The sequence below is a fragment of the Malus domestica genome, chromosome 06, assembly GCF_042453785.1.
Source record: "Malus domestica chromosome 06, GDT2T_hap1".
Classification (NCBI taxonomy): domain Eukaryota; kingdom Viridiplantae; phylum Streptophyta; class Magnoliopsida; order Rosales; family Rosaceae; genus Malus; species Malus domestica.
Genome location: NC_091666.1, coordinates 6,221,233 through 6,245,540, shown reverse-complemented (window position 1 = coordinate 6,245,540; position 24,308 = coordinate 6,221,233). Strand labels below are relative to the sequence as shown.

The following is a 24,308-nucleotide window of genomic DNA, read 5'->3' as shown; positions in this document are numbered from 1 at the left end:
TTTCTCCTCTCCTAGCTTTCTTCCACCCCCCCCCCTAAAAAAATTCTATGTCACAACCTTAATAATTTTTCACATAGGAAGTTTTATCTATTATACATATTATTTCTTATTGATTTGTATTTTTCTATAAATTAAAAAAAAAAAAAAAAGAGAAAGGGTAATATATGGCTCTCTCAATTGCGGTATGTTTCTTGATTATACAGTCGGAGACGAGGTGGTCGGGTTAATTTTCTCAAGACTACAATGATGGAACTCGCGTGGTGACAGTTGATGCCAAGGTGGATCTAGAGACGCATTCATCGAGTTGCATGCGTGTGCGGTTAAGGTTGGGTCAAGGACAAGGCATATGACAGAGTGAGTTTGTTTAATCTTTTTTTTTTCATTATGAAATTATATTTTTTTCTATTTTAACTGAAAAATATTTTTCTATATTAAGTTATAATATTTTTTATGAACTTTTTAAACAGAGATTGGATGGATTGTCCTTAATTGACTAACAGAAATAAACACAATGACTAATTGGTCAACTGAAAATACGGAAACTAAATTGGCCAAATGACTATAACACATGGACTATTTGACATTTAATCCAAGAAAAAAAAATCCAGATCAAATATTAAACGAGAAGTTTGCATATACCACATGATTTTTAAGGGTTTCTGAATCGTTGGAGCTAAATGTGCCACTTCAATCTTATTAGGGTACTTGACCAATAGGAACCGAAACTTCCGTGTGAATAGGAAGTCTTATGCTTGTAAAATTAAGGTGTGTGTTGTTGATCGGTAATTAAGGTGCCCTTGAAGCATTTGGTAAATTGATAAGCTACGCCTGGAAGGTTAGAAAAGTCCAGATGGAATTTTAATGGTAATGGTAAACTTTGAAACTAAGCAGTTACGCTTAATACGTCTTCAATCGACAAGGTTAAAGGGCTATTAGATAGGATCCGCTTAGATCATCTTTAATGGAGATGGTTAAAGGTCAGTTTGAATGTCTTCAGGCGTTTGTTTTTCCTTTTAAAAAGGAAATTTAAAACATGTGCGTTTGCCGGGAGTCGAACCCGGGTCTATTGCTTGGAAGGCAATTATCCTAACCGTTGGACTACAAACGCTATTGATGCAAGACCTCTCTGTTTCTTACAGTTTTAATGAATTTGTACAGCTCTCAGATCGTCGCATTGCTAGAACAAAATTTTATGGAACTCTCACTTCACATAATATAGGACCAGATTTAGGTCAGATGAGGTCACAATGTAGGGACTTTAATTTTTTGTAAGAGTGGTATGACCAACCACTGATCATGTTGCCCCATCCAAAATGAACTCGTAATTAGAAGACCCACTAGTGATAGGCAAGCTTACACACTTGTTATATGATTAAAATCCACTCGAGAAAATATGAACATTGGTATCTAAATGTTGATCCACTTGAAGTTTCGGTCCATGAACTGAAACTTTGTGAATATTGATGTCTGAATTTGTCACAATGTGAAGCAATGATCTTTTGGGCAACACCACTAGAACTCCTCTTGTTCACCCTTTACAGCCTTTTATTTTGGACGAAATGAATTTGTAGTTCAAGAACCAAAACAGTGGGACACTACTCCAGTTTTATCAATCCATTCTGGAAATATCATTATTATTCAAAAGTTTATTAAATACTGGATGCTTTAAATTATGCAGATCATGCCATCTGACTTATGAAGATAAGTTCCACAAAACATGTCCAAATACAATCTACATACAATGGAAATAACTCAATCCCACTTCAATATGTTCAAATTATTTGTACAAATGTGCATAGCATGAATGTGATCAACACCATAAATGTGAGATGTCCAAGCGAAGTATTTTTTGTGTGTGTAAACAAACTCTAAAAAGAACAAATCCTTCCGATATCATGCTCACGGATAGCCTGAAAAGCCACAACTGACATCGACTTCGGAGTCCAAATCAGTCTCTAGATCATCAGAGTCGGACGGCCCAGCAACGGCTTGACCTCCTGCTTTGGATCCACCTTCCCCTGGTGTCCTTGCCTCGCATATGATCTTATTTATTTCTTCAATGCTCTGTTTAGGCTGGTCACGCTCCACTACCGCGTAGTTTGTTCTCTCGACCTCAATTAGCTCTTTCGGCAGATTTTTCAGAAACCAAGGGTGCTTTTTTATCACAGGAAGACTGATCCTCTACAACGACCAAGGATTGTCAGTGCTGTTTTATACATTTATCTCCATAGTCCGTACATTGTTCTTGTGCATCGAGTGAACACAAATGAAACAATAGAAACTCATGTTACCTTAGAAGGGTTGGCAACAAAAATACGAGAAAGTAGTTGCTTGCAGTCTGCAGAAACACGTACATAGTCGGGTATGGTGTACTGGGCACTCATAATTTTCTGTTTCAGAAGTTGCAATGAATTGATTGTTGGAACGAAAAGCCATAACCCTTTGGAATTAAGATCACAATGTACAACTACCATGTGTGTGTGTGGGGGGGGATGAAGGTTAAGCTCACCTCAATGGTCTTACGAAAGTTTCTAGGATCTTCAGGATCCTCAAAGGGATATTCTCCCACCAACATCACGTATAACGTCACACCACAGGACCAAACATCTGCAATCTACCAAGTTGTACCGACTTAGAAAGCAAATACTATGGTACATTGTATGAACTGTATAATTGGTTTGTATCAGTTCGGATGATATTATGTGTAAGCTACTACATGATCAGAACTACTTTTGTCCAACATACAGTAAAATCCCACAATATGATTGAATTTTTGAGGCTGGTTGCGGAAACAAATAGAAATTAGATACCTTTCCATCATATTCCTTCCGTGACAGAACCTCCGGAGCAATGTATGCAGGTGTTCCAACAGTTGATTTTGGCTGTGAGTGTAATATAGCAGACTGCAAGGTAGTAAATAATATAAATTTACATATATATACATATATTATACATATCAGGCAAGTAGATGCTAACCAAAAAATTGTTTAAGAAACAATGGGTAAAAAAGACTACAGAGCACCAGAATAATCTGCGTAAACTGAACTAAACAAAGTTTATTCAACAAGAAATTCATAATAACCTTGGAGTAACCAAAGTCGCATATTTTAAGACGTGGTGAAGCACTTCCATCCAAGAGTGTGTTTTCCAGTTTCAGATCCCTGTGACAAATTTCCTGCGGTAAAATTACAGCCAAATGTAAGAAGAGAAACTCGACTAATTCTAAACAAGAAACATTTGGTTATGTGTGTGCATGTCTCTCTGTGTTTGTCAAATATAAATATACCATGGCATGACAATAACTGACTCCGGATATCAGCTGTTGGAAGAAAAACCTTGCCTGTCATGAAGGGGAACTACCGTCAAACAATCAGTCTGAAAAACTAACAGTTACATATAGTTTCGATAGGCACCAAAAAGTAAAGGAATTTGAATCAAACGTGCCAAATAAACTAAACAAACTAACCTCGTCTTCACTAAATCTACCAGCAGTGCATATCCTCTCAAAAAGTTCACCGCCAGCTGCATATTCCATGACAATTGCTAAATGACTTGGAGTCAGCAAGAGCTGCAGCCAAAAATGATTCTTCTGTTCATGTACAAGTTACAACGCAAGACTGCCTTATCCTAGCTCTATGCTATCACTTCCAGTTTGACTGATGATTATCCTAACCGAAAATTATATAATACAATGACATGCTGGGAAGGGAAAAACGCAAACATGGAGACATGCACCCCCGGAAGTGCGTGTAAATACACAATCGAATTAATACAAAGTTATTGTTACCTCTTTGAACCTGACAATATTTGGATGCCTCAACGATCTGTGATTTATTATTTCCCTCTGAACATTCTCATCAATCTGAAACTCAGAAAGCCGAAAAAGAATTTATATCCCTACTAAAATATATATTCATGATAGGTACGCAACGAGAAGAAAATGCTAGAAATGAATCAGATGACTAAATGCTATCCAAAATACACGTGCAAAAGACAATTAAGGCAATAGCTATGCATTCGAGCCCTAATTTGCATATCCAGCTTTAACTAATGATAAAAAGGATATAATTATACACTTAGAAGTTACAGCGATACAAAACACAATCATGTGCCAAAAAAGGTTGAGAGCACAACTCCGCATGATGGGAATTGTAGAGTAGGCACTACCTAACTGCAACTCAACATCTAAAATGCAACCGGAATTAGTCAACTGGTACACTATCTTTATTCATAAATATTTCAGAATCGTGCTTGACTTCACAGAAATATATCAGGCTTTTCGAATACTCCATCTTTTGCCTTCAACTCGGACAATATTTGGAAATTTGTCATATCCAAACTAAGCATCTCTAACAAACGCAGCTATAAGGTATGAAGTTGAAAATTTCATGGATCAGAAAAACAAAGCAGTATCACACAACTCAGAACTTGATGAACGGCATTCGTTACGGCATATATATTCAGCTGCTGAAATTATAAAGAAGCATCGTAATTTTACATAGCAGAACAAGAGTTAACTACATTAGACTTTGTTGAAGCCATTCCTCAGGGGACTATATCGGTGATTTAGTTGGGGACAATATCGATGGTAATTAGCATGGGCAGATGAACCGTCTTTGAAACTTTAATCCCATCATATTAAATGGGAAAAGAAACACACAATTCCAAACAAAAACCCACTAACTCTTTTCTTTCAGCAGGCAGATATAAAAATCACAACCCTTAAATCATCCAAAAATTAAAATACATCACAAACTCTACAACTATTAGCAGTAACATTTCCATAAAAAAAAAAAAAGTCCAAACATTTCAATTTTTTATCCAAGCAATAAATAAATGAAGTGAAAAAAGAACAAAAAAAGAGAAAAGCAATGACCTTTTTCCCCCTCTCTATGTATTTGACAGCAACAAGCTCCTTTGTCTTCTTATCTCTGACCAGCCTTGCCACTCCAAAATTCCCAGAGCCAAGATCCTTCATTGCCTCATACCTCTCCTCCATCCCAATCTCAAACCCTCCAACAATTCAAGCACCAAATATCCCCAGCAGCAAATAATAGAGAGACAAATATATCAGAACGAAAAGGAAAAATGCAAATGAAAATATCTGGTTGGAGATAAAGAAAGAAGAGATTGTTTCAAAGAAACAATCCAAAGAAAAGATTGTTTCAAAGAAACAAGACAAGACCACGCGTCAAAAGAGCAAAGAGCTGGTCCTACTAAATTACAAACCCAAATTTAAATCTCTCTGGTCCCCTAAAGTCAGAGTCTTCTACGCATTTTAAATGGGAGTAGGATTTTCTTATTTCCTACGGTCACGGTTAAATAATATTAATATCTTATGTTAATTTTTTTTATACAAAGAGAAAGATAAAATAGAGAATGGGAGAGAAGAGAAGAGAATCGTACTTCTTTTAAATGGTACAAATAACCGATCCTCTTTGTGAGGATCCCAGAGATCCTTCAATTATATCCGTTTATTGTACATCGTGCGGTCAGTTTTTGTCAGGTACTGTTTATATTTAATTTTAAATAAAAAAATTTACAATAATTTCTTACCGCACGATATACGATGAACGAATACAATTGGAAGATCTCTAGGATCCTCACAAAGAGGATCAATCATGTTTTAAATCACACACTCAAACTATAGTCAAGTTTTTAGACTACTTTATTTTTGCGGTTCCAAGTTCAAATTTTCTTTTTCAGATGAGAGTGGGGTGCCTCTCGAATTGTAATAAAATGTAAGGACAATGTTTGGCTTTGTGAAGAGTCATATTTTATTGTTTGCAAACAAGCTGCTTTGGCCTTCAAAAGTAGTTTGAGTGAGTGTGGTTTGCAAAGATGTTATACACTGTGAGTTCAATATATTAATATCACACTCATTTTTTCTTGCTTACTATGGAAGGCCTTGTAACAAAAAAGAACAAAAGTAAAATCTAAATCGCACACTTGGAGCATTAAATCATGTTCTAAACGCTTACCTCTGCGGTTTTGCATTCAATTTTGAATATCTTTTTGTGGTCAAATTGACTCAAAATGAAATCGTAATTTGATAAGTTATTTAGAGCTAACAACATTTTACACCACAAAGTTTTTGGGGTCATTTGCAAAATGAGCCATGAAATTTCAATTTTTTGCGTTTACACGTCATAGTTTCTAAATTGCACCAAATTAACACTCCGTCAACTTTACGGTCTAATTAGACATTAAGTGCTAATGTGACATATATTGGGTCCATATTTAAGCACACACTGACTGTTAATTTCATAAAATGATTAAAAAGTAAAAGAGTAAATGTTAAACATTGAAATTAACAATGAACAAGTGTTTAAATGTGGGTCATGTCTATGTCATATCAGCACTCAACGTCTAATTAGACAGTTAAATTGACGGAGACATTAAATTAGTGCAATTCAGAAACCACATGGCATAAAATGCCAAACTTAAAACTTCGTGGCTCATTTTACAAATGACTTTCAAACCTTTTAGTACAAAATGCAGTTAACCCAATATTTATTTTAGAGAAGCCATTTTCAAACAACAATTTTCATTTTCTGAACACTCACGCTAAATTTGATTTTAAATTTTAAATTATTAAATCTTGGTTATTGTATTTTTTTTTATCAAATTATAAACAATAAAAAAATTTACAATATAAATAATTCTAAAAGAGTGAATCGATTTTTCGAGAAAGAATTAAAAGACGGGAAATTTTATTTGAACCTATATAACCTCTTTCCACACTCAACTTACTCTCTACACCCTAATTATTTGTAATTCAACTATTAATATCTCTTTAAACTCAAATTTACTACCTAAATTATCCTAACAAACCCAATTCAATACGCAAATTTGTTTCTATACCCATTTAAAATAGAAACCCAAAATCAAAGCATATGTTATTTCCCCTACAAAGTTGCTCTCGATAAATTCCAATTCCACTAGGATCTCTGCAAGTTCATAGCACTATAAAGCAAAAGCGACAAATAGAGTATCACTGCTGGGATTAGAAAAAATTTCATGGAACATTTTCACCGTTCTTTTAGTTTATTCCTTCCCAACTTCTCTAGCTTGTGTATAACTGTAATGTTCCCGTCCTCATTTAAGCCGTACCTTTCTTTGTGGCTATCTTCAAACTCAAAGCAACAATAGCTGCAACTACGCATGCTAGCACTAAATTAGCCTCGAAACTCTTCTTCTTAATCAAGACTTGAATAATAGGGAGCATCCTAGAGTGACGAGGACTCATAGGGTAATGAGCCACGGCCCTCCCTAGAGGTGTCAGTCTTTCATCTTTGTCAAGTGCTTGAAGACTCTTCAAGCAACGCTTTTCTTTATCCAGGGCATCAGCATCTGGAGGAGGTGGAAGAGGAAAATTGGATACCTGGATGCCCAAAAAAAAGGTCATACTGTCTTCTTAATCTTCTCATAATGCTTAATGAACCCGAATTCACAAAAGGTTGCGTGATGACAAATAGTTGACTATTAGGTGTGAGTTTATTAATAATTTTTAGTTTTATTGTTTATTTATCTTGTACTTAATAATAATTATACAATAAGATAAAAAAGATCATTCACATTTAAAATTTAAATTGGATGTAGAGTAAGGTTATTTGGGTTTAAATAAAATTTCTGTTAAAACACATAACCAACTGTGAGACTCTAAAGTCGTCCATGTTTTTTGTACCTTGTCCTTGGCTCCTCAAGGCGTGCGCATGCTTAAGCTGAGTGCTTCAACTTCAAGGGTACGGGCTCAGGCAGGTTTACGTCTCTTTCAATTCACCGTCCGAACATAGTAATTGGCTAACGTTGGGTCCCTACCACAGTGTTGAGTCACGTTTGGTTGAGAAGACTAGAATGGAAGGTTCAAGGTTTGTAATGAAATTTTGAGAAATGATAAAGGAACTCTATCAAAAGACTCTTCATGAATTTAGTATCACCTCATGTTTTATGTATAATGTTTTATAATTTTGATACATAAATAAACATTAAATTATAAAATAGCACAAAATTTATAAAGAAAGTAACTTGAGAAGAATGAGAATCCTCAAATCGTGTCCGTTCATAGTACATCGTGCGGTTAGAAATCATTTTAAATAATTTTATTTAAAATTAAATATGAAAAATACTTGATGAAACTGACCGCATGATATACGATGAACGAATACGATTTGAAGATCTCCGGAATCCTCATAAAAAGAATCTAAAATGATCCTCTTTCATTTTAGAAAGTCTCCTTAACATTTTTTTAGAACATTACCAATCATGAGAGGCTGTTCGGAGATTGTCACGTTTGCCGACATTGGGACTTTTGGAGCTAGGGATGGGCAAAATACCCATGAGTTTGGGAAACCGCGGTTACCTGCCTATTTAAAGTTCACTATTACGGTTATAGGTAACCGTTTAGACGAACTATAACCGTTTATCTGTGAAATTTAAATGAGCGGTTATAGGTATTACCCGGGATGATAACGGGTACCTATTTACCTATTTAATTTAATATATGTAAAATTAAAAAAAAAATTAAAAACCCTAAAATTTTCTATTACAGATGAGTCATGAGTTTTCTTGAAGCATAAGTCCAAGCCATGATGCTCTTCTTGACATACGCCCAAACCTTCACATATTGAAACTTTCAGTTTATAAACAACAGATAATGCAAAGTATCTAAAAAACAAAAAAAGAATTTAAGAGCATAATTATGAGGCTATCAAACTAATCCAGGAAAGTTGAATGATTTTGATGATGAAATCTAATGAAAGCAGAAAAACAAAGAGTAATTTTTTACTACAATTACACAATGTCAAACAAAAGGGTCATTGTCACCCAAAATCAACTACATATATTTGCATAGAAAAATGAAGTCAATACCAAAATGGAGGGAGGAAACCAACTACACCCACACAAATGGTGTCGATGTTCCTAAATGGGATACTAATTCAATTTATACATTTCTTTTGTAGGCCTCTTTTGGTGACAATGAATCAATGAGACTTTATGATTGAACGTGCTAAAGCATTAGTGTTCGAAAGTGTTTAGTTTCAGAATATCTTGGAGCATTGAATCATCTGGTATTCAAGATAATGACTACTTTCTGTTTTTAGAAGTTTTACTTTGTAATTATATGAATTATAATTAAAGACTTGCTTGGGTGTAGCAGAAAAATATCGTTCGTAAACTATTATTTCAATTATTGGAATTATATGAGGACTTAAATGATTAAAATAGGGAAATGCATGCTAAAATGTACTTATAATGGTGTTTAATTGTCAGAAAACTAAAATGATGACAAATTTTTCTTTTGTAATTTTCAAGTTGTTAAAACAAAACATGTAGACGAGTGAAAAAAAGGGATAAATGGGTAAAAAAAAAAAAGATAAACGGGTTCAAAAATGAGTAAATGGATAAACAGTTATGGTTAAATGGGCAAACGATTATGGGTAAATGGGTACACGGTTATGGGTATGGTTAACCGTTTATAAACGGTTATGGGTATGAGTATAATCGTTTATGCAATTACCCAATGGGTAAACGGTTATGCGGGTATTAACATAAATGGTTATGAGTAAATAACTGCGGTTACCTGCTCGCCATAACCGGTGCTTATCCCTATTCGGAACATTGCAGTGCTGCTGCTTCTGCCACTTGTTTAGCAATAGACTTGGAATTAAGAATCAAGATTCCATTTTCTTTTGTCAACTTGTTGGACAAACGATAATAAAATGTTAGATAATTTACATTTTGTATTTTCAAGTCTCTCAGTTTTTTTTTAAATTTTTTTTATCACGATTTCGTACTAGTCTCACATAATTTGTTCGTTAATTGTTAAATAATATATGGCCAAATGTTTAATGAAATTTAATTAAAGATTATTTATGTCACATCCCGGCCCGGGGCGGACCACTTCCCGGGCCCGCTCCACCACCGTAGCACGATATTGTACGCTTTGAGCCCCGACTACGCCCTCACGGTTTTGTTTCTGGGAACTCACGAGTAACTTCCCAGTAGGTCACCCATCCTGGGAGTGCTCTGGCCTCCTACTTGCTTAACTTTGGAGTTCCTACGGAACTCGAAGCCAGTGAACTCCCAAAAGGCCTCGTGCTAGGTAGGGATGGGAATATACATTTAAAGATCACTCCCCTGAGCGATGTGGGATATTACAATTTATGCAAAAAGAATATTTAATTAAAAAATTATCCTTCAATTAATCATTCTAGTTCTTCTTTCAATTAATCAGTCTCGTTCTCTTTAACTCTATGATCCAAAGAAATTGTGGTCAATCGTCGTTCGAGCTAAATACTCAGTAGATGATCATTTAACATTTTTATTGTAATTTTTCCTACGTTGTTAGATTAAGATTGATGGTGATTGAAAACAATTTTCTGGAACCATACAATTTAGGAAAACATAACTCTTCAATTAACAGTATGATAATTTATTTACTCTAAAAAACGTGATGTGGTAATTTAAGCATTTTATTTACTCTAAAAAACACTAGTTTCTTCTAGGGAGCTTTATATATAGAGACAAAACTTTCACTATATTTCAAGAACCGCCACTAGTTTTTTAACATGTTAATGAGAGACAAAAACATAAAAACAACTAAAGCCCAGACCAAAAACATGAAAACAATGTTTTAAAATATCAGCTATACTCCTATGCTTTAGGGCTGTTAATAGAATCCAACCCTTACAAATCCAACAAAATTAATATGTGTCATAAGCTTATCCTCAACTATTTTTGCAGAATCAGTTTTGAAATTTTATGCAAAATCAGTTTGTATCCTTTATTACTAGAATCAGTTCAACCCGTCATTGACTATTTTTGCAGAATCAGTTCAACCCGTTCTCGATAATTTTTGTAGAATCAGTTCAACCCGTCGTCGACCATTCTTATAGAATTAGTTCATCTATCTTCAACCATTTTTGCAGAATCACTTCAATCCATCCTCAACCATTTTTGCATAATTAGGTCAACTTGTCTTTTATCAATTTTGCAAAATCAATCAGTTCAACCCATCTTCGATTATTTTTGCAGAATCCGTTTAACCTGTTTTTAACCAATTTTACAAAATTAGTTCAATCCGTCTTTGATCATTTTTTCAGAATCAGTCCAACTCATCTTCGACCATTTTTGCAGAATCAGTTCAACCTATCTTTGACCATATTTGCAGAATTAGTTCAACTCGTCCTCGACCATTGTTCCAGAATCAGTTCAGCCCATCCTCGACCATTTTTGCAGAATCAGTTTCAAATATATAAATTATTATATATATATATATTTTTTAGTACAACCATTTTATATAGTTTTTAGAAGAATCAATTTTCAATATGTACAACATGAACAAAATTACATACACGTCGCACTGAGTACGCGAGTCAATCAACAACCAAATTAAAAACTAAAAAAAATGAACCACACATCCACCTCTTCAAAACATCAGAGTCTAACTTCTGCACCAACCTGCACAAGTCTTTCTTATTGCCTGATAGTTTGTTGTATTCACTTTTTTTTTTGGTAGGTGACCTTGCACCAATACGAACAAGTCTTTCTTATTGCTTCACATTAGGTCGTTATTTTGGAGAAATTGGTGAGTCTGAACCCTGTGTAATCATAGGAGCACTATATCCATATGACACATGAGATGAGAACCACCGTGTACTTCTAAAACTAAACTTGGAGAGTTTAACGAAGCTGAAGGCAACCTAGTACACTAAAATAAATGGGTTACATCGCTACTTCCACATTTTTTCTACACAAGAAGAAAAGAAGGAACAATTTAAACTAAAGATGAATATTCACCTGAGCATTAGCCTTGAGAGTGAGTTGACATCAGCTGTTGATCTTCCCTCAAATTTTAATAAGATCTTATAAAACAAGACTAATTCTGTCATCAATGTGATCAGCTGTTGAGCCCTAATTGAAACCCAATCACCACCAATTCACACTTAGTAAACACACAGACTTCTCAATTAACAACTCTACGAGTACACAATCCACATAGAAACCTCACCGGATGCGGTGACAACTCAACTTTGCGATCAAGGCCTTCATCGGAAACGTTGTCGTCGTAAACAGAAGTCTGCTGAAGCTTGGGTTTATGCAACTACTCCTACTACTGTTACGCCAGAGCACCACTGGTGTTGCTCCTCCGATTGAGAGCAGCAGCGGCATCAACAGTCTGGTTTTTCCTGGAGCTTGGAGCCAATTTAAACAAGGGAGGTATAATTAGGGGTGGTGACGGAGCTGTAGGATGAAGGAGGCCGGTCCTTCATCGCCATAAGTGAGGGTTTGGAAGTGGAGGCAAAGGGTTTTGAATGTGAGGCGATGGCGCGTGAGGGAATTGTAGAGAAAATGAGAGAAGGTAGCAACGATAAAGGATGACGGAGATAAATGTGTGTGAAAAAATTTACCACTATCAAGAGTAATTTTGTAATTTACATTTTAGAAAAAAAAAAGTTAATGATGTCATTTTTCACTTGTATTAACTTTTGTTTCTTTTTGAAATGTTTAAAAAGTGTTGTCTCAATAAAAAAAAAATTAAGTATTAAAAGTGTACTATTGTTTGGGCCCAAAATACTGGTTTGGGCTGAGTTTAGAATTGTTCTTGGCCTAGAAGCTTGCTCAGGGGCCGACCGTGTCCTATCAGGATGGGGTAGTTGAATCTTGATACAATAAGGAGTCTCGGTAGGATGAAGATGCTGAAACTTAGGAATGAATGCGGCCTGATAAGGGGTTGAGTTCAAAGTCCTAATAGGAGTAGGATTGGGCGAGATAAGATTGGATCGGGGTAAGGAGTCCTAATCCGAGTATAGTTTTGATTTGATCAGAAGCAGGTTTGCTAATATAAATAGAGGGAGGAGTGCATCATTCAAGGCCCCATCCAATTTAACACACAAACTGCCCTGCGCAAACTCTCGTTTTACGTGAAACCTCTCAACAACCTTGAGATTTTTATTTTCTTTTTCGCCGACACATCTTCAGTTTGGATAAAAAGCACTATGAAGGTAACCGACAAACATATTCAGTTTGGATAAACAACACTGTTGTCGTAGAATCAGCCAACCGCGAAGCACCTTCAGTTGGATAAACAGCACTGCGTCAAGGCCAACTGGTTATCTATCCAAGTCTCGGTCGAGAAGGGTTTGCAAATCATTGTTGGCAGAGGTCATCTCACGAACCTTCTCGGTGAAGTAAGGTGTTACGAATCACCAGACTCGGTGCATTGAACGCCTAGTTATTTTATGATTGGATACTCATAAGTTGGATTTAGAGTTCGGCATTCTGACGGCCGAACCACATTTATGATTAAACGTACATTGCTTTGAATACTTGTGTCCATATAGTCTGGTGTCAATTTGGCGTGCTTATACTCTTATGAATATAATCACCGTGACTGAATCCGATGCTGATGATTTGTGAACTTCGTAAAACTAGCAGCCTTGTCTTCAGGCTCTAGAACCTGAAGGTCGAGAGTGTTCCTTCCTCGACCACAATAGCAGAGAACTCAGCAGCGCACCCAACGCAACATCAACATATTTTACTCCTCGGCCGAACTCGGCCGACGAGTTGGCATGCCCCGCATTAATCGAATGACGTAGTTAGCTCATTAGTTACTCGGCCTGCGCGCCACGTAGGCTTGGTAGTTTTTAGGGTCAACAACTATATGTGTAATTTTTCCTTTCTTCTATTTGTTTTACAACATTTTACAATAGACTTAAAAACAAACAACTTTGATTATTGTTTGTACCATACTTGACCAATCCCGAAACTACCGAGCACCGGCCAACGCTATACTGTCAAGGACCCAGAAGAGTTCCCCTCCGACCAGGAGGCCAATCACTACTCGACACGTGTCAAGATTAGAAGCCAATCAGAGCGCAGCACGTGTCGACATCAAGAACCAATCACAACATGACACATGTCAATGTGACAAAGCTACAAGTTTTTCTATAAATAGGGGTCATTCCCCCACAATATTGCCTAATGCCATTTTGTGTTAAATCATTCACAAGAACTCACTAAATTGAGAGCTTGATCCTTTGTACTTGTGTAAGCCCTTCACTACTAATAAGAACTCCTCTACTCCGTGGACGTAGCCAATCTGGGTGAACCACGTACATCCTGTGTTTGCTTCTCTGTCTCTATTCATTTACGTACTTATCCTCACTAGTGACTGAAGCAACCAAGCAACCAAGCGAAGGTCACAAAACCTGACACTTTCTGTTGTACCAAAGTCCTCGCTGATTTTGTGCATCAACATTTGGCGCCGTCTGTGGGAAGCGACACTTATTCCTACTCTCTTCAGCTGTGTCAAGCTGGTTTCTATCATTCGTACACTTTCTTTTGACCAGGCATCCCTCTCCAACATGGGAAGCGAAGGAAGCCACAACACACAGAATGACACCCCCCTTGCACATAGTGCGAAACAACGAAAGAAGGAAGGAAAACGAGTTCTTCTTCAAGCTAAAGTCGATGAGTTGGAAGCTCAGAACAACAAGATAGCAATAAGGAATGAGGTCCTCCAGGAGCAATATGAGAAGCTCTTCGAGACACTCCACGAAGCTAGGCAAGCTCAGACACGCGAGCTTGTTGCCCCCGTGGAAGTCAACCATCAACTGGGTGCCCTCCAACATGGAGGGTCACATGCATTCGACATAGATATCCCTGATAGGGAACAGATTACCCCTCGACTTGATAATCAACATGAGGCTTCTCTTAACCCAGTTGCTTCGACCCGAACCATGAGAAGTGGAGGGAGACACCTCTTTGCTGAAGGGGCAGAAGGATCGAAAGCCGTCTTTCGCGATTGTCGGGATTTCCTGAAGCAACGTCGAGAGAATTCCATCCATATAAGCTCAAAGATCAATGACCCAAGGATTTCTGAGAGACTCGGTCCCCTGCCACGGCCCAAGCCGGCCACCAATTTGGGGAAGGGGCAACAAGTCCTAGAGAGACATGAGGGTACAGGGGACTCAGAGGTGTTCCGACAGACATACCCTGGAAGCCAGTACAGCGAGTCCAGGGAAAAATCACATGCCCTTGATCAAACCTTCCTAATTCCAATAGGAGATGGAGATTTACGAAAGAAAGCTCCAGTGACACATAACTCCGCTCAGGACCCCTTTGTCCTACAACTTCTTGAGGAAGTAAACAAGTTGAAGGCTGAACGTCAGGCTGAAATACCTGACTGGAACCAACCCAGGCCTGGCCCTCTTACAAGGAGGATCCTCAACACCCCCCTTCAAGCAAAGACAAAGCAAAAGCTTGGCTTGCAACTTTATACTGGAAAAGAGGACCCGATTGAGCACCTTAACCTCTTTGAGTCCACCATGGCATACCGGATGCACACCGACGAAGAGCGATGTCTTCTCTTCCCCTCCACCCTCTCTAGTGGAGCTCTAAATTGGTATTGTCGTCTTACACCTGAGACGGTAGACTCATTTGAGGAATTGAGGAAACTATTTGTTTCCCAACACATTTTCCAAACCGATCGCTTGCACTCTGCAGATGACTTGTACACTATCCGCCAGAAGCCAGACGAGTCATTACGTATGTATGCTGGCCGCTTCAGCCATGAATACTCCCGGTGTGCCGAGGCAGACGACAAGACTGCCCTCAAAGCCTTCACGGCAGGCCTACGTGATTGTTTCTTTAAATACATGATCAATGCCAATACTTGGAAGACTTACTCTGAGGTGATGGCGCAGGCTTATAACCATGCCTCCGCCGAGGCAAAGACATATCAGGAGAAACCCCCTACAACCATCATTTATCAACAAGTGGGAGGTGGAAGCCAGACTCACCTAAATGAGAAGACCTCGACTTTCCAAACAGCAGTGGCACCTCCCCATGCCTTGCATAATGCTTCACCGAATCAACAGACATATCAATTTCAAGGCAAGAGGAAGGATTTCCATCCTCACCACTCTCCTTTCAGTAAAAAGAGTAAGGGACACTATCCCGATAACCAAGGGTATCGCCACAATAACGCTCGCCCCCAGGCAGTCAATGCAGTGGGTCAAACCCGCGTCAAGATACCCCCTACCCCAAGGTATGAGACATACACGCCCTTGAATGCCACATGCGCGGCCATTTACCCCAGCATAGCTCACCTGATACCAAAGCCAAAGCCGAGGCACCCAGATTACACGCCCCCGAATAACGCGGGCATGTTTTGTTGCTACCATGAGCATAACGGCCATGATAGCGAGAAATGTATCATCCTCCGTGATCGTATTGAAGCTTTGGCACGAGAAGGAAAAATTGATCAATTCCTCCTTCACCCTCAAAGGGATAACCGTAACCAACGCCAGGTGAATGTCATATATTCCATAAGCGGCGGCACACCCATATCTGAATCTTCCAATAGGGCCATGAAAAACAGTGAACGAATTCTGAGGCCTGGTCACCAAGTGTTTCACGTGGAAGACATCAGGGGAGGGAAGTATCAAAAGCCTAACTGGGATCCGATATGTTTCTACCCTGAGGAAGAAAGAGGCATCATCTACCCTCATAACGACCCATTGATCGTGGAGGCTCACATAGCCAACTTTGATGTTCGACGAATCCTCGTAGACACAGGGGCTTCGGTCAATATCATGTTTGCCGAAGCTTTCAGGGCACTCAGTGTAGCTGAACACTTGCTCGATCGCTCGATTTCTCCTCTGATAAGCTTCTCCGGTGATATCGTGCAACCCTTAGGGAGCATACATTTACCCTTTACTATTGGTACAGGCCCTTACACGGCTACCATTACCACTAACTTCCTAGTGGTTGACTGCCCAACGGCATACAATGTCATATTTGGGCGCACAGGCATCAATGATCTCAAGGCTATGGTATCCACGCATATGCTGTTGATGAAATTTCCAACCCCCCATGGCAACGGCTACATCAGAGGAGATCAGCTTAGTGCACGATCATGTTACAACACTTCAGTTAAGCAACAACACTTGCCCGGACCCAAGGAAACCCTGTCTGTACATGACCAAGTCACAAAGACCAGCCTAGATGAAGCGAACTTGGATCTTCCTGATAGCAACAATCAACCCGATGATCCTCGAGATGACTCTTTCACCCAGCAAGCCCAACCTGCTGAAGAGTTGGAGAAGGTACCTATCTCAAGAGATTATCCAGATCGCATGGTGAAGATTGGCACCACATTGTCACCACCCCTTCGGTTAGCATTGATATCTTTTTTGAAAGAGAACACTGAAGTCTTCGCCTGGTCATACGAGGACATGCCAGGCATCTCTCCCGATGTCATCTGTCATCGTTTGAGTATTGACCCCAAGATCAAGCCGGTGAGACAGAAGCGAAGATCTTATGACGCTGAACGATACGAGGCAATGAAGGCAGAAGTTGAAAAACTCAAAGGCATAGGCTTTGTCCGCGAAGTCAATTACCCGACATGGGTAGCAAATGTGGTCCTTGTTAAGAAAAATCCGACCAAAGAAAGTCTTTTGCTTCAAAAGGTCTTGTGGAGAATGTGTGTTGACTACACCGACCTAAACAAAGGGTGTCCGAAAGATAGCTTCCCTCTTCCTCTTATTGACAGACTTATAGACTCTACGGCCGGGTGTGAACTCCTGAGCTTCATGGATGCTTACTCAGGATACAACCAAATCCTCATGAACCCTTCGGATCAAGAACACACAGCCTTCACTACCGACAGAGGACTATACTGCTATAAAGTCATGCCTTTCGGCCTAAAGAATGCAGGAGCGACTTATCAGAGACTAGTCAACTCAATGTTCGCCGAGCAGATTGGGAAAAGCATGGAAGTTTACGTTGATGATATGTTAGTCAAGAGCAAACATGCTGACCAACACATCACCAACCTATCTGAAACTTTCACTATTTTGAAGAGGTATCGAACGAGGTTAAACCCCAACAAATGTGCCTTCGGCGTAGGCTCTGGTAAATTCTTAGGTTTCATGATTAGCCAACGAGGCATTGAAGCTAATCCCGAGAAGATCAAAGCAATCCTCGACATGAAGGAACCGGTAACTTCAAAGGACATCCAGAGCCTTACTGGCAAGGTGGCAGCCTTAACCAGGTTCATTTCTAAGGCCACAGACAAATGTGCTCCCTTTTTTAAAGCACTTAAGGGAAGTAGGAAGTACATTACATGGACTGATGAATGTGCCGAGGCATTCAAAAACCTCAAGGAGTACATGAGTAAAGCCCCTCTACTCTCCAAGCCCGAGGTAGGAGACATTCTCATTATCTACCTATCGGTATCAGCTTCAGCCGTAAGTTCCGTTCTCATTCGAAAGGATGGGAATATTGAGCGACCTGTCTACTACGCTAGCAAAGCCCTACAAGATGCGGAGACACGATACTCCAACATTGAGAAATTAGCTCTAGCATTGGTCATGTCTGCTCGGAAACTTCGCCCTTATTTCCAAGCACACGCCATCATCGTGCTTACCAATCACCCTCTTCGACAGATACTCCAGAGTCCTGACACGTCTGGGCGAATGATCAAATGGGCGATAGCGTTGGGTGAGTTTGACATCTCCTACCAACCAAAGCCAGCTGAGAAGGGCCAAGCAGTGGCAGACTTCATTGCCGACTTCACATATCCGGTTGACATTGCTTCTACACCTGAAGCAGTGGCTTCATTACCCCCGGAAGCTCAGAAGATAGAACCAACAACCCCAGCATGGAGTCTGTATGTTGATGGCTCATCCAACCAACAGGGTTGTGGAGCGGGACTAGTCTTGACTACACCCGACAAAGTAGCAATGGAGTATGCTCTTCGTTTCAAATTCAAGGCATCAAATAATGAGGCCGAGTATGAAGCCCTTCTAGCAGGATTACGTTTGGCCAAACACCTCGGGGTTAAACAAATTGATATTTTCAGTGACTCCCAATTGGTGGTCAACCAGGTTACCAACAACTTTGATGCTAAGGACAGCTCCATGGCAGCATATCTTGCGCAAACACAACTTTTGCTCAAGCACTTCCACTACCAGATCACCCAAGTTCCTCGAGCGGCAAACAGTCATGCAGACGCCCTGGCTCGCCTCGCCTCGGCTGTGGAAGACAAGATTGGAAGAAAAATTCATGTCGAACTGTTGGCAACACCAAGCACCATGGCCGCAGAAGTATGCAACTTACAACAGGGGGATAGTTGGATCACCCCGATCTATAATTTCCTTGCTCATGGCACCCTCCCAAATGATAAAGTCCAGGCTAAGCAAATTCGATACAAGTCTACCCGCTACCTGATCATCAATGATCAACTCTATAAGCGAGGTTTTAGCCTGCCATACTTAAGGTGTCTTACGCCTGCCGAGGCGGAAATCGTCCTTCGGGAAATACATGAGGGAGTCTGTGGAGATCATGCTGGATCTCGGTCCCTAGCACACAAGACTTTTCGCCAAGGATATTACTGGCCAACACTCCACCAGGATGCCATCAAAGTATCCCGCTCATGTGACAAATGTCAACGATATGCGGCTATTCCTCATTCCCCTCCAAAGCCTCTTACTCCTATGATCAGCCCTTGGCCCTTGGCCTAGTGGGGACTTGATTTGATCGGCCCAATGCCGGCAGGGAAGGGCAAAGTCTGTTACGCAGTCGTTGCAGTGGACTACTTCACAAAGTGGGCCGAAGTAGAACCCTTGGCAACCATTACTGAGGCAAAGATAGAAGACTTCGTGTGGAAGAACATCCTTTGTAGATTCGGCATTCCCAATGCGATAGTCACTGACAATGGGCGACAGTTCGACAACAAGAAGTTCAGGTTGTTCTGCTCTAAGTTCAACATCAACTTATGCTTTGCCTCTCCAGCTCATCCCCAGTCTAATGGACAAGTTGAGGCCATCAACAAAATAATCAAGCGCACTTTGAAAACCAGCTTGGACAAAGCTAAAGGCTGTTGGCCAGAATTTGTACCCCAAGTTCTTTGGTCATATCGCACTTCATATCGGACTTCAACAGGAGAAACTCCATTCTCACTTGCCTTTGGCACAGAGGCGGTTGTCCCTGTTGAGCTCGAGCAAGCAACATTCCGAGTCCAGAACTACATTCAAAGTGAAAATGACAAACAACTCACCCTCAACTTGGATTTAGTCGAGGAACACAGAAACCAAGCTCACTTGAGGAATGTCGCCTACAAGCAGCGCATCTCCAACTATTATGACTCTAGGGTCAAGCCTCGTTCTTTCAAAATAGGAGACTGGGTCTTAAAGAAAAGATTACTCTGCGACAGAGTCCCGAGTGAAGGCACACTTAGTCCAAACTGGGATGGACCGTATGAAGTCATTGGCATCAGTCGCCCTGGCTCTTACACACTTAGAAGCTCCGATGGCAAGACCCTTGGCCATCCATGGAACGCTGATCACTTGAAGAACTACTACAAATAGACTCACGATGTACAAGTGTTGAGCTATAGCCGTTTGGCATCCTATGTAATGAAGGCCATTTGGCAATGAATTCAATAAAGAGGTAATTTAGCCAACTCAGCCCTCACTCTTTTACATTCATAGCAAGCGATGCCGGAACCCTTCTCAATCAGAAAGCAATCCGTCTTCCACAGTCACTACAAAACAAGCAAATGAAGACCGTGTCAAGCGCCAAAAAAAAAAAAAAAAAAAAAAACAGCTTCATCCAAAAAGCTTCACCCGAAAAGCTTCACCTCCAAAGCTTCACCTAAAAAGCTTCGCCCGAAAAGCTTCACCTCCAAAGCTTCACCCACAAAGCTTCACCTAAAAAGCTTCACCCACAAAGCTTCACCTAAAAAGCTTCACCCGAAAAGCTTCACTTAAAAAAGCTTCACCTACAAAGCTTCACCTAAAAAATCTTCACCTAGAAAGCTCCCTCTACATACTTTCACCATCAAAGCTTCACCCACAAAGCTTCACCCACAAAGCTTCACCTAAAAAGCTTCACCCAAAAAGCTTCACCATCAAAGCTTCACCTAAAAAGCTTCACCCAAAAAGCTTCACTTAAAAAGCTTCACCCAAAAAGCTTCACCATCAAAGCTTCACCTAAAAAGCTTCACCCGAAAAGCTTCACCTAAAAAGCTTCACCCAAAAAGCTTCACCCGAAAAGCTTCACCTAAAAAGCTTCACCCACAAAGCTTCACCTAAAAAGCTTCACCCAACAAGCTTCACCCGAAAAGCTTCACCTCCAAAGCTTCACCCACAAAGCTTCAACACCAAAGCTTCACCTACAAAGCTTCAACACAAAACCTTGCTCCAAATAAACAAATTTTGTTCACAAAACCCAAGATGCCCTTGAACTTGTACAAAAACACTTGGGTAAACATAAACATTTTTTGTTTTACACCCACAAGGGCCCAAAATTTTCCTTCTTATTTATTCACTTATATATGTTCTCAAACATATTATAATAGATCCAACAACAAGCCAAAGTCCCAAATTTCATAATGGACAAAAGTACAAGCAATTCATCAATAATGAAGGTGCTACAAAAATTGGAATCTGCCCCAAAATAGAAATCCAACCCAGGAGACTTTTTCTCTCTCTCCCTCTTCCGCCTCCTTTCATCTATCAAATTTCTGCAACCTCTGCTCTTCTCCAATGGAGCTGAATTTTGGACACCCTATAGTTCTTGAGCATATGAACAACTTTCAAGAAGGAACCATTTCTGTTTGAGCCACGGAAATTAAAGTGTTGAAGCTCCAAGCATGACAGTCGGATTCTTGCAGATTTCGAAGCTGCTGTGATGTTTCGAAGATCTGGAAATATTTAACCATTAGTTCATTCTGAATATTTGATATGTTATGAAAGAGACGATGAGGAACAACTTCAATGAAGAAAGCATGCTGATCTGAACAATAGAAAATAGAGTTTCAAAGCTCACAACAAATCTGACGGGTTGACAGAAAAATAATAACCAGTCATTCATCATACCTGAGTTTCTTGAGTTATACAGCTCCGAGGGATCTCAAATTTGGATATGTTGTAGTTCACAAGCTGAGGAACAACTTCAATGAAGAAAGCATACCGATCTGAACAAGAGAAAATGGAGTTTCGAAGCTCACAACAAATCTGACGGGTTGACAGAAAAATAATAACCAGTCATTCATCATACCTGAGTTTCTTGAGTTATACAGCTCCGAGGGATCTCAAATTTGGATATGTTGTAGTTCACAAGCTGAGGCACAACTTCAATGAAGAAAGCATGCTGATCTGAGCAAGAGAAAATAGAGTTTCAAAGCTCACAACAAATCTGACGGGTTGACAGACAAATGATAAACAGTCACTCATCATACCTGGATTTCTGGAGTTGTACTGCTCCGATGGCTCTCCAATTTGGATATGTTGTAGTTAAGGAATTAACGAACAACTTTCATGAAGACAACTTTGTGATTCGACCTACAGATGATGGTGTTATGTTGAAAAACAATTCCGGTTGTTAGGGGAAATGAAAAACAATTCCACCAAAGAAACATCATTATGATGTTTCATCATTATGGTGTTTTCATCATTATGATGCTTTCATCATTGTGATGCTTCCATCATTGTGATGCTTCCATTATGATGTTAATGCACCAACGGTTACACCTTCTGCAATTCCACTTATTCGGGCCTAGCAACCTTCATAAACAAAATCTATGAAGAAAAAGTCCGGGGCTACCACTTAGAAAACAAAAGAATGAAGTTTTGGTACTTACGACATGGACTATTAGCAAGACACCTCATTCGTCAACTCCCTCGACTAGAGACTTGGGGGACTCCCACCATATGCTACTACGCCTTGGTACTCAAAAGTTCGTGACTACTCAGTGACTTGGATTTTTCAAGTCTCCAACCGAGAAGTTTTCCTCACTCGGGAAATTAAGGGAACACTACCTCAAACTACATGCTTCACTCACAAAGCTTCAACAATACAGGTTTCAACAAAAGCAAAAATTCAAAGAGCTTTATGAAGAAGGTTTTGGTGTATTTAACACAATATGTTGAAATGAAGCAAAGCTTATTTATTAATATTTTCGATAAGCCACAAATATGTACATATACATGAGTCAAAATAAACAAACAAAAGGGAGCCTTCACAAAGGTTGCTTAGGGGAAGTCTCAGCAGTCGGTAGAGCCCCAGAAAGAGAAAGCACCGGAGGGTGGTTATCCGGAGCCTCAGTACTTGACAAAACCCCAGAAGGAGGAGGCATTGGAGGTTCATCATTTGAAGCTTCATTACCAGGTACAGCCCCAGAGGACGAAGGCAATAAATGCCTTTGGAACAAACCCACAAACCGCTGATGATCAAGTAAAACCTTACCATCAGATTCCTTCATCTGGTCAAGCTTCCTCTTCATGTTTGTAGCATAGTCATGGGCGAGCCGGTGCAACTGCTTATTCTCATGCTTGAGCCCTCTAATCTCCTGTTTGAGACTCATCACTTCAGCAGCCAATGATTCAACTTGGCGGGTTCTAGCAAATAGGCGTTGGGCCATATTAGACACAGAACCTGCACACTGAACACTAAGAGCCAGAGAGTCCTTAACAGCCAACTCATCAGACCGTTTGGAAAGTAGTCTATTATCTTTGGGAGTGAGAAGGTTCCTGGCCACCACTGCAGCGGTCATATCATTCTTCATCACAGAATCCCCAACGGTAAGAGGACCAGTAGGGGATATGAAGGATGGGCGCCATATGTTGTCTGGAGAAGGCGTGGCTGTCTCTTCTCCAAGGTTCAAGTCAAAACGACGGTCGGAGGGTCCAGACATTTTCAAATGTGTTGAAGAAGGAAGAGGTCAGACAAATCAAGATCTTAGAAGTGCAAGAAATGAGCTTCTACTGGTAGAGATTCAAGTGTGCTGTGGAACTTAATGCCAGCCTCTATAAAAATCTGCACTCGACGGAGCTTCAGAAATCGAAGAGGCGTTTGCTTTCTCAAAAGCTGGGCTGCTCAGAGACCACGAGGGCCGATCTCAGAAATCGAAGAGGCGTTTGCTTTCTCAAAAGCTGGGCTGCTCAGAGACCACGAGGGCCGATCTCAGAAATCGAAGAAGCACCTGCTTTTTCAGCCTCGTCAGCACCTGTCACATGCACACTCAGCTTTGCGGAAATTACGGGCAATCTGTCGAAGATTTCTGGTGAAGTAGAAAGCACGTGAATCTTACTGTTCAATCACCGCTCTCCATATGCACCATCAACTCCTCGGGTACCACATATAACTTTGTCAAAGATCTCTGACAAAGTTTAGGCACGAGAATTTCGAAGTTCCAGCTACCCTACTATTACCCATAAGGGTAAAGGAACAGCACCACTGCTTGACAACTGGAAAGTCCCTATGTGTGTCGACCTCCGGGTTTTGCGGCAAGACAG

The 24,308-nt window shown here is 39.9% G+C and overlaps 1 protein-coding gene and 1 non-coding gene across 2 annotated transcripts; both read right to left on the bottom strand.

Annotated features, from left to right (window-relative positions):
* Positions 1-1,036: 1,036 nt before the first annotated feature.
* On the bottom strand, positions 1,037-1,108 carry TRNAG-UCC (transfer RNA glycine (anticodon UCC)). The gene has a single exon. It is a non-coding gene; the product is annotated as a tRNA-Gly (tRNA).
* A 791-nt stretch (positions 1,109-1,899) lies between these two features.
* Positions 1,900-4,999, bottom strand: LOC103436962 (serine/threonine-protein kinase SAPK3-like). Its single transcript, NM_001320015.1, is given in 9 exon segments — positions 1,900-2,181; positions 2,292-2,390; positions 2,510-2,614; positions 2,811-2,903; positions 3,083-3,175; positions 3,287-3,340; positions 3,467-3,568; positions 3,788-3,862; positions 4,877-4,999. Coding segments are annotated over 9 exon segments (1,026 nt in total).
* Between the last annotated feature and the right edge of the window lie 19,309 nt (positions 5,000-24,308).